The sequence below is a fragment of the Lactuca serriola genome, chromosome 8 (assembly GCF_051521515.1).
Source record: "Lactuca serriola cultivar US96UC23 chromosome 8, Lser_US96UC23_V15, whole genome shotgun sequence".
NCBI lineage: Eukaryota > Viridiplantae > Streptophyta > Magnoliopsida > Asterales > Asteraceae > Lactuca > Lactuca serriola.
In genome coordinates, this window is record NC_136415.1 from 77,097,781 (window position 1) to 77,110,018 (window position 12,238).

The 12,238-nt window shown below is 38.7% G+C and overlaps 1 protein-coding gene across 1 annotated transcript; it reads left to right on the forward strand.

The window, feature by feature from the left end:
• The first annotated feature begins 8,146 nt into the window (after positions 1-8,146).
• LOC145069439 (protein PHYTOCHROME KINASE SUBSTRATE 2-like) lies at positions 8,147-9,797 on the forward strand. Its single transcript, XM_079016372.1, has one exon. The coding sequence runs from the start codon at positions 8,344-8,346 to the stop codon at positions 9,661-9,663; it is 1,320 nt and encodes a 439-aa protein (XP_078872498.1). The 5' UTR covers positions 8,147-8,343; the 3' UTR covers positions 9,664-9,797.
• Positions 9,798-12,238: the final 2,441 nt, after the last annotated feature.

Here is a 12,238-nt window from a genome sequence, read left to right on the forward strand (position 1 = left end):
AAGGTCTCATTAATAGGAACTCAACGGTAAAAATATGGACGAAAACGGAGTTCGTATGAAGGAGTTACGAATTCTTCGCGGTCATTTAACAGTCTAAACACCTCCTACTGTTAAATTTGAGATCGGTCAAGATTTAGCCGACGGAGTCTAAACGAAAGTTGTAGATCTTGATTTTACCTACGCGTGGATATAAAGAACGTCAAAAACGGAGCTCGTATGCGAAAGTTATGATTTTTCTAAATTCGAAGGCTAACACGCGATAGGGGTGACGTGGCTCCACCCAGAGTTTGACACGTGGCACCAGCAGAAAGCCGCCACATGGACCGACTCGGCGAGTAGGTGTCCCCTACTCGGCGAGTATGGCCGACTCGGCGAGTAGGTGTCCCCTACTCGGCGAGTAGATCAGATATTTTCACTATAAATAGGATGCGAGGGTTCAGGGATTATTTGCTCATTTCTTCTCTCCTTTGCGCCGAAGCTCTGCATTTTTACACCCCGAAGCCCCGGTATCATACTCTAGCCCCGAGGCAAGTCCCGAGATCCTGAAGATCCCGAAAAGTGCGGTTCCCGAGTCGAAGCTCTGCCCGCGAGAAGTTCGATTTTCGAGAAGATCTTCCAGATCTGCTGTGGATTACTACTTCTATAAGCCGTAGTGCTGTCCGATCATCTTCTGATCAAGTGAGTGTATACTACCTTTCATAAACACAATAATAATACGAGTTTGGTTTGAGTGTATTAAGAGTATTGTTGTTTATAAGTGTGAGTGTGTAGTTATTTTCTTCTAACACATAAATACGAAGTATTTGGTATAAAATACGTGCTATGTGTTTATATATTGTTGTTTATTTGAGATGAGTATGGCATGAATGTTTTATATAGTTTTAAAATGAGATAAACTGTATGTGTATTCTAGATCTACAAATATGTTGGGTAGAACATGGGTAGATGAGATAGTTGGTATGTGATGAAATGATGAGGTATGAAAGATGATTAAGAATGATATTGGTAGATGCACCAATTAAAGAATGTCATAAGACTAGCAGATGTGCTGTAGAATAATATCGGTAGATGCACCAAGTAGTGAATGTCGTAATCCTAGCAGATGCGCTTATAGGATAATGTCGGCAGATGCGCCAAATAGAGATTTGTCATAATAAAAGCAGATGAGCTTATAGAGTGATCCTAGCAGATGCGCTTATAGGATATTGTTGGCAGATGCGCCAAATAAAGATTGTCATAATAATAGCGGATGCGTTTATAGGGTAATCTTGGCAGATGCGCTTATAAGATAATGTCGGCGGATGCGCCTAAAAGAGAATGTCATAAACCTGGCAATCGCGCCTCATAGTGTATGACGTAATCCTGGCAGAGGCGCTTAAAGGATAATGTTGGCAGATGCGCCTTATGTAGCAATGGAAGTTTGTGTAAATCCCTTAGGTCAATCCTTAGGAATGAAGGAATGACGAGTAGTTGAATTCCTAGGGTAAAATCCTAAGAAACATAATAGGGATGAATAATTGAGTTGATTGTTTGATGGTTGAATATAATAATTGTATTATTGTGGGTTGAAAACCCTATATGCTCACCAGGCTCCCAAGCCTGACCCACTCAGTTTTCTTTGCATTACAGGTAATGGCACAAGAGTATAAGTTGGTGGACTTGACGAGAGATTTTGGATTATAGGCCAGTAGTTATGAATAACTGTTGTAAGGTCTATTTTATATTGTTTATGCTTTTGGTCTGTATCGGAACATGACATCCCGAGGTTTTATTATTTAATGGAAATACATTCTCTTTGAGAAATGTTTTGATAAATGGCTATCATATTTTATTTTGGGAACAAATTCCGCAACCGTTTTCTTTAAACGATCACTCTGATTTATAAAACAAAGCATAAGCAAATCGGTCTTTTCTGGCCGTGAAAATGGGGATGTCACAGTTGGTATCAGAGCATTAGTTTAAGCGAACTAGGAATTTGTAGGAAATTTCTAGACTTAAACTTAGAATGCTGAGTAATGATTGTGAGGAGTGTGTCTAAAATATGTTAGGTAGTACACCTAAAATGACACAAGCACTAGTTTATTTTAGGAGTGATGCCTAAAATGCTTTTATGTGCTAAATGTTTTGTGTGATAGCTATATTGATGCTATTATTCGTTCGGATCTATGGTCTGTTGCCGACCGGATCTGGAGACCTTATGTGTTTAGGATTCTAAGCGTATGTATACGATATTAGAACTAGCATGTAATCGTTGGGAGTAATAAGGTGAAATTATTTGGTGTGTAGATCAAAAATGGTGAGAACAAGAAGTGGAGTTGGAAATGCTGATGAAAACAGGAATCAACCACCAGTGATTGAGCAAATACCTGTCGTAGCAGCAGCACCTGAGCCAATAACCATGGCTGGTGTGCAAATGATGATTCAGACGATGTTGGATCGTCAGATGGATGAAACTAGACGGTTGCTTCAGCAGAATCGTGAAGAACTGTCAATTCGAGTGGAAGAGCCTGAATTAAATGAAGGGCACTCGGAAGGTGGAAACTTCAGTGGGCCTGTTGGTCAAGCCAACCCACCGATAGTTAGGCAAAACAACCAGAATGGAAGGAACGATGGAATGGGATGCAAGTATAAGGATTTTCTGACTTGCAAACCATCGACCTTCACTGGAAAGGAAGATCCGATCGGAGTTATGGATTGGATATCGGAAATGGAGCTAGCCTTCATGACTTGTGGCTGCAGAGGCAAGTTGCAGACTACCTATGCAGTGCGTCAGTTCAGGGGTGGGGCTGTTCGTTGGTGGAACACTTTGGGGAAGATCCTAAGTCCTAATGAGCCACTGCAACTGACCTGGGCAGAGTTCTTGGTGCAATTCAAGCGCAAGTTCTGCTCTGCTCAAAATCTATTGGAGTTGGAGAATAAGTTTCTGATATTGAAGAAAGGCAGCATGTCAGTGGATGAATACACTAATGCTTTCACAGACAAGATGGAGTTTGCTTTACGCATCGTTCCAGACGAACTGACAAAAGTCGATCGGTATGCCAAGGGACTCCCTTGGGAGTATGCGGTGCCAGTGCGTCAGGCACCTACTCTAGAGGCAGCTATTTGGGCTGCCAAGTCTGTTGAGAATATGATCAAGGGGAGGACTGACAGTAAGGTTGAAGTTGGTGAGAAGAGAAAGTTAGAAGGAACTTCAGGTTCTAATGAGAAAAGAAAATCCTCGAAGTCTGGAGGAGGAGGAAGGGATGAGGCACGGTGGTGCGATAAGTGCAAGAAGAAGCACTCAGGAAAATGTGGCGTGGAAGTGACATGTTTCAAGTGTGGAAAGCATGGGCATTACGCCGATGAATGTATTTTCAACAAAAAGGTGTGTTACGAATGTAACGAAGAGGGGCACTTCAAGCAAGACTGCCCAAGGAAAAATCAAACAGCAAGGCTAGAGGCGCCGCCAAAGCTAAAGGCAAGAGCATTTTAAATGATCCTTGATGAAGCAGATGGCAATGCAAGGAATCAGGAATAAGGATCTTATATCTAAAGATCAAGTTATAAAGTAGCGTTATGAAAAGTAACATGTGGTGTAGCCTATTAGAGGCATAGTATAGGGTGAACTTGAACTTTTGTGTAACCGTTTCAAGGAATTAATATAAACCCTAGTTTTGTTAACTGATGTGTTGAATGATTGTCTGATTTTCTTGCATGGTGACTTGGTCGACTACGAGGCAATACTTGGGACGAGTATGAGTAGGTGTGAAAGGTAGTAGATGCATATACTACCGGAAGCACAGGACTCGCACTTGGATCAGGGAAAGTCGCAAGGTTACCAAGAAACTAGTGATTGATTCCATTTTATTCTGGTATGTCATTACCATTGTTTCGGTGATGACTAGTAAGATGGTTCTTGTTCCGACCCTAGTGGTCATGTTTAATTTGAGTTCGACGGCGAGGAGTATGTACGTGGTCTAGAGGACCGAGTTAGATGTAGCATCTGACTTAAGTCAGAAGGTTGAAGTTAATGCGATTGATAGTGTCGCTCTCGTTGTTAAAAGAAGTTTGTAGGCAGAAATGCTACATGCTGAAATGTGATTATATCGCATTAGAATATGAAGGAAGGTATATTCCATTCTGGAATTTAACTTTATTAAAGACCGAGTCTAAGCGTCGCATCGTGCGATGAGAGGTCGATAGAGCACGACCCATCGGTTTGTTACATTGGATAAAGGAATATATTTATCCTAAGAAGAAGAAAGAGTTCGCAATAAGGACTTATTTTGTAACTCGAAGGTTATGATTGAAAGTCCAAGATAGTACGAAGAGCAGATGCAGGATTGAGCATCAAGGTTATTACTTAGAATGGAAAGATAACTTATGGAGTCAGTATGCGAATCCTATTTCGTTGATGATTCCGGGACGTAATCATCCTAAGGGGGAGATAATTGTAACGCCCGTAGATCAGGGCTAGTCAATTTAGAAAAAAATAAGCGTCGAAATTTAAGTTTAAAATAAACTTGATATCATTGGATAAAGTTGTAGTGGTCGAAACAAGGATTTCGAAGATATAAAGAATGCCGAAATACGAGTTATAATGAAGAAGTTATGACCTGTCGAAATTTTACGGCAAAACCGGCACGGCACCGGGAAGCGTAAATAGTGAAATTACGATAGAGCGAGATTTAGCCTTATCAATCTAAACAAAACTTGTAGAATATGTTAAGATAAGAGCGTCAATAAAAAGAACGCCCAAATCTGACTTCGTATGAGGAAGTTATGATTTTTCTAAGATTCGGCTTAGCAGTGCACGGCCCGAAACTCGAATTTTAGTTCGAGCGGTTTTTGGCTTACGCGACCTAAATGAGAGTTGAAGGTCTCATTAATAGGAACTCAACGGTAAAAATATGGACGAAAACGGAGTTCGTATGAAGGAGTTACGAATTCTTCGCGGTCATTTAACAGTCTAAACACCTCCTACTGTTAAATTTGAGATCGGTCAAGATTTAGCCGACGGAGTCTAAACGAAAGTTGTAGATCTTGATTTTACCTACGCGTGGATATAAAGAACGTCAAAAACGGAGCTCGTATGCGAAAGTTATGATTTTTCTAAATTCGAAGGCTAACACGCGATAGGGGTGACGTGGCTCCACCCAGAGTTTGACACGTGGCACCAGCAGAAAGCCGCCACATGGACCGACTCGGCGAGTAGGTGTCCCCTACTCGGCGAGTATGGCCGACTCGGCGAGTAGGTGTCCCCTACTCGGCGAGTAGATCAGATATTTTCACTATAAATAGGATGCGAGGGTTCAGGGATTATTTGCTCATTTCTTCTCTCCTTTGCGCCGAAGCTCTGCATTTTTACACCCCGAAGCCCCGATATCATACTCTAGCCCCGAGGCAAGTCCCGAGATCCTGAAGATCCCGAAAAGTGCGGTTCCCGAGTCGAAGCTCTGCCCGCGAGAAGTTCGATTTTCGAGAAGATCTTCCAGATCTGCTGTGGATTACTACTTCTATAAGCCGTAGTGCTGTCCGATCATCTTCTGATCAAGTGAGTGTATACTACCTTTCATAAACACAATAATAATACGAGTTTGGTTTGAGTGTATTAAGAGTATTGTTGTTTATAAGTGTGAGTGTGTAGTTATTTTCTTCTAACACATAAATACGAAGTATTTGGTATAAAATACGTGCTATGTGTTTATATATTGTTGTTTATTTGAGATGAGTATGGCATGAATGTTTTATATAGTTTTAAAATGAGATAAACTGTATGTGTATTCTAGATCTACAAATATGTTGGGTAGAACATGGGTAGATGAGATAGTTGGTATGTGATGAAATGATGAGGTATGAAAGATGATTAAGAATGATATTGGTAGATGCACCAATTAAAGAATGTCATAAGACTAGCAGATGTGCTGTAGAATAATATCGGTAGATGCACCAAGTAGTGAATGTCGTAATCCTAGCAGATGCGCTTATAGGATAATGTCGGCAGATGCGCCAAATAGAGATTTGTCATAATAAAAGCAGATGAGCTTATAGAGTGATCCTAGCAGATGCGCTTATAGGATATTGTTGGCAGATGCGCCAAATAAAGATTGTCATAATAATAGCGGATGCGTTTATAGGGTAATCTTGGCAGATGCGCTTATAAGATAATGTCGGCGGATGCGCCTAAAAGAGAATGTCATAAACCTGGCAATCGCGCCTCATAGTGTATGACGTAATCCTGACAGAGGCGCTTAAAGGATAATGTTGGCAGATGCGCCTTATGTAGCAATGGAAGTTTGTGTAAATCCCTTAGGTCAATCCTTAGGAATGAAGGAATGACGAGTAGTTGAATTCCTAGGGTAAAATCCTAAGAAACATAATAGGGATGAATAATTGAGTTGATTGTTTGATGGTTGAATATAATAATTGTATTATTGTGGGTTGAAAACCCTATATGCTCACCAGGCTCCCAAGCCTGACCCACTCAGTTTTCTTTGCATTACAGGTAATGGCACAAGAGTATAAGTTGGTGGACTTGACGAGAGATTTTGGATTATAGGCCAGTAGTTATGAATAACTGTTGTAAGGTCTATTTTATATTGTTTATGCTTTTGGTCTGTATCGGAACATGACATCCCGAGGTTTTATTATTTAATGGAAATACATTCTCTTTGAGAAATGTTTTGATAAATGGCTATCATATTTTATTTTGGGAACAAATTCCGCAACCGTTTTCTTTAAACGATCACTCTGATTTATAAAACAAAGCATAAGCAAATCGGTCTTTTCTGGCCGTGAAAATGGGGATGTCACAACCTAGAATTCCCGAAAACTCATGCCTATTTTCATGCACTGTTTATAACTGTTGGACATCATTAATCGTTGGTTTGCGCAAATATCGTTCCCCGCAAACCAAAGTAATAGTTTTTGCGAACTTGTAAACAATTTCCCGTGTGGTATGCTCAGACATCCTCAAATACTCGTCTAATTTATCTACTCCTATGTCGTATGCTAACTTACGAATTGTGGTTGTGCATTTTTTGAATTGGAAAAAAACCTTTTCTGCCTCTTGCATCCCGCTTCAATTGAAAATATGGAAATTGGTCTTTCAAATCGCCAACAATATGTAAAAATAACTCTTTCCTCATCTAGAATCACTATCGAAACTTTTCAGATACACGTTGTCATCTTCAAAATAGTATTCTATAAGATGATTGTATCGAGTGTCGACTTCGCGATCTCTTTTCATCAGAAGTCTTCTTGTTTGAGGCCGTGAACGTGAACTTTGACCTTGTCGGTTTTGGAAATACGTTACTGTTTTTGTCATGACGGAACCGACAAATAATGCCTCTTCTTGCACTATCGAATCGGAGGATGAAGATGACGATGACGACATTGTGTCTGAGTGAGTTTTTTAAGAGAAAGTGTTGAAATAGGTGCGAAAATTATGTTAGACTTGTTTGGTATTTACAGAATGGTAAATATATTAAAATAATAATAATAATAATAATAATTTATCCATATTTATTATTTGTAGCTCTTGATGTTAAAAAAAAAGAAAAGAAAAATGATTGTTTTGGCTAGCCATTGAATTCAAAAGTACAAAAGAAAAAACATTATGGGTAACCTCCCCTCATCCTTTCCCACACCACACCACTTATTGTTGTTTTGTGAGGGCATTTAAAATTCATTGAACTCTAGACTTCAATGAATTGTCAAATAATTCATTAAACACCTATACATCAACACTTACAATCCAATAAACACATTAAATCATAATCATAATTTTATTCCTTCTATTGAATCATTCAATCATCATTCAACTATATTTCATATCATCATCTTAACTTTTATTCGACTCTTATTCAATCTTAATCATCACGGTATTCAACTTTTATACCACTTGTATTGTGAATGTTCTGAGTTTCAATAGGAATATCACCGGAATAAAAGATACTATCAAAATAAATTGTATATATAGATAGATAGGTACAATCGACAACAAAACAAATAAACCGAATAAATTGGTTAACGAGTAGGTAACTTTTTTAGTGTGTTATAAAATGCATGTCAAATTGTCAATAAAAGACAACGAAAATCATGATTCATGAATGAGATATTCATTTAACCAATCTATGAGTTATGAACATATGCATGTGGACCTTACTCATCTTTCGCATAATAACTCCCACCACCTACAAATGGTTGGCATTTGGCCAAGTTGTTATTCGACTTCCTCTTCTTCTTCATTCAAATCTCTCACAATTTCCAAGATCACTCCTGTTATTCAATTTTTAAGTTGCTTCAATCCCCACCAAATCTTTTATCTTTCTGTATTCTTCTTGTTTTTAGCTACGAATTTCCATGGAAATTTATGCTTCTGTTTCAGCTTTTGAAAAAAATCTTACACTCCAAACGCAAAATAGCTTTCGAGATGCCTCTTTCTCATCCTACTTGAATAAAGCAGAAGAAAACATGATTCGAAAACTCACCAATCAAGCCGCGGATATCCAAAACCAAAAGGATCAAAATTATCCACTTCGTAAGAAATCAGAAGACGAAGAAATTGGCGTTTTTGGTGCGGAAAAGTACTTCAAAGGGGAAATTGAAGATGTGGATAATAAGAATGATCGGAGATTCATCGATAGTGCAATTGCTAATACAGCGAGCAAGATGTATCACGAGGAAGAAAAAATTGAAGAACTTGATCATGGAATGAGTGGGAAAGATAGACCCGATCGAATAAACATGCACACACCAAGTGTTCGATCAAATGTCAGCTGCAATAGTCGTAGTGGGTTGTTGCCACGTACGATGCAGACTCCTGGGAAGAGCGAAAAAGGAAGCAAAACCAGGATTTTTCTTTCTCGTTTTGGATGCAATTGTATTGACAAAAAATCGACTCAAATCAGTGAGAAAAGATTCATCCACTCGAAAGAAATCTCGAACAAGAAAACTGACTCGTCGTCAAGTAAATTATCAGAGAAAAGCACCAGAAATGATTACTTTAGCTTCCCTGTATTGAACTCCAACGATCACAATTCAAATTCGAGTTCGAATTCGAAATCTGGAAATTTGGCGGGTAAAATTCATGGAGATAACAATGGCGGACGTTTAAGCCTGGGAAGGAAAATAAGCCTGTTGAATGATTGGGATGTGGACATTCCAACTGAAGACGAAATGTACATTCCGTCACGCGTAAAGTACAACCACGACGTCGACAGTGATTCCAGCTCCGATTTGTTTGAGATCGAGAGCTTTTCAACAACCGGAAACAGTTCGTTTTTGCCTCACCGTGCGTCGGAATCAGACTGTTACGCTCCTAGCGAAGTCAGCATCCAGTGGAGCGTCGTAACGGCGAGCGCCGCTGATTTCTCGGTGGCTTCCGACTACGAGGAGGTAAGAACAGGTGTTGGTGGTTGGAGAAATTCCGGCCGGAAATCTCAGGTAACGGATCACATTCACAAAGACGAGCAAAAGAAACGGCCTGGTATTCTCTCCGGTTGTACGGATCATAAAGCGGTGAGAGTTGCAGGAGGTGAGTATAAGGTTAGTGGTGGTGGAGGGCGGCGGCGGTCGGCGGATTGTATGGCGGTAGGAAGTATGTTTCGAGGGGTGAATACTTTAACCCGATTTGATCCGATAAGAGGTAATTATGGGTCGGATGTGTGCCCCATATCCTAGACAAAAAGTCGGCATACTTTACAGCACTTGTACTTTCAGCAGTAATCTAAATACATAGGGATTTACTTGTAGATTTTAATTCAGTGTATTATTATTATTGCTATTGTATTTAATGGATGTGGTTTTTGTTTCCACTTAGGAATTATCATCTATTTTATTTTTTAAAAATATGATGCAATAAATCGACAAATAATGAAATGATCAAGTCAACGTCACATATCCCTCTATTTATAGAAGGGAAAGTAACAACATATTTTTAAATGCTTAAACTAACAACGTATTAAATTTACTTAAAATAACTTTACACATCTTATCTAACTTTCCTAACGACATATTTTTAACTTTTTAGGAGTAACTTCACCCATGGAATCCTACTTTCCTTCCTAACCTCCTCGTTAGCTCTCTCGTAATCAATGTTTTAAAAATCGGTTTTTAATTGAATCAATATGGTTATCGGTTTCCGGTTCAACCGGTTCGACCGTTAGGTGGTCAATTGGTTTTTATATTTTTATGTTTTTTTTTTTTTTTTCATATTTTCCTACAAAATACATACATATATAAATCACGAATTTGATGTTTACAAGTTCAAACATTAAAAATACATATAAAAATAAGTTGTAGATGAATCCAATTACATTAAAATAACACATAACCATAAGTTTTATTGTTTTACATCAATCCATATACATCAAAAAGAATATAAAACATAGTACCAAACTGAAATATTGTTTTAGATGAATGCAAACACATCAAAAAACATTATAACATTTACCATATGTTTTTATTTAGATAAAACTAAAAAAATTTGAAAAAAAAATCATTAAAGTTCATTATGTAAATGGTTCTTTTTTATGTGTATTTATTTGGTTTAATGGTTTCAACCGATTTATTTTGATCGGTTTAACCGGGTTTTTCTAAAACCGGCCGGTCCAATCCGATTCAGAAATCGATGTAAAACCAGTGATAGTTGAACCGCTCCCTCCTCCGGTTTCCGGTCCAATCTGTTCAAACCAGTTTTTAAAACATTGCTGGTAACTACATCCATTGACAATAATTACACACATCTAACCCAACTAACAATTTCACGTTGCTTATATCACCGGTACGGTGCCTCTCTCACCATTGCTCAACCATCCCTGACCTTCCTGAAACCTCATCGTCCTCTCCATCCTTTGGTCCTAGAGATTCCCATGATAATTTTCTTGTAGATTTTCGTTCTAATATTATATATTTTTGTTCTAGTTTTGTAAGGTTACAATTTTGTTTTAGATGTAATTTTTGAAATTAATGATTTTGGAGATGGAATTTTGTAATATCTATCTAAATTCATCCCTAAGTAATTCCAAGTATTTATGTGGTGTACGGAAGAATGAAAGACTCCAAAATTCTTTATTAGCATAGATGTAACCTTTGAATCTATTATGTATAAGAAGAGAGGAAGTGGTACAAGTGTTACAAAGAATGATCAATGTGCTAGTAAGAAGGTAGTGTTTGCAATACAAACCCCACATAGATATGATGAATCCCATGTACAATCTATAGGGAAGAAGTGTATGGTGATAATGATGTCGGAAAAGATAAGTTGAAGCTGCTTATGAATAATGAGTTTGTGATGATGGATTTGGGGAATGAAAAGAATATACCAGGGATGGAGATTTGGAGGGATAGAAGAGTAGCATGGTTTACATTTCTCATTACATTGAGAAAGTCCTGCGGTTGTTCTATTTTGATCAGTCCAAACCTATTGGTACTTCTTTGGCCGTTCAAGGTAATCCGAGGAAAGCTCATTAGGAAACGGTCAAGTGGATCTCACAACACTTGAAGGGAGCATGTAAGATCTTAATATTTAGGTATTTCAACTTTTAACCATTAGTATGAGAATTAATTGCATTTTTACCCTTAGATGTGAATTAATTGCAAAATTGGCCCATAATGGCATTTTCGTAATTATTGGGTAAAGCTTGCGAACGTTGGGCATTTGTGCTAGAATCCTAAACCCTAATATTTAGGGTTTGGACCCTATTTAAACTTCCTTAAGTCCTAAGCCTATCTTGTAACAGCCCGGAATTTCAGATATTGATATAATTATGTTTTTGGGGGTGATTTAAGAGGGGACTCGGCGAGTTGGAGCCCAGACTCGCCGAGTAGGATCGCAGACTTGGTCGCGGGTTCGCGACTGGACTCGACGAGTCCAGATATGGACTCGGCGAGTCGACGCTGTTCAGCAGAAACCCTAACCGTTCGGTTTTGGATCGTATATAACGCCCCTTAGGCCGTCATTGTCCGTCTTTTGGTCGATTGAGAAGAACCCTAATCGTTGTGGACGCCTAGAGCAAAGGAGAAAGCTTTGGAACTTGGAAGAATTGGTTAGGCAAGAAGAAGAGGGATTTGGCTAAAGGAATATCAAGGAGGATTGAGTCCTGAGATTTGGGGGACACAGAGGGTGCGTTTTCAGGTAATACTCGGACCAAATATGTTATTTTGATGTATTTATGAAATTAGGGTTTATAGACCCATTTAGTGATTTGATGAAGAAATGCCTTATTACCCCACGATTATAGTCTTGTATTAGGAC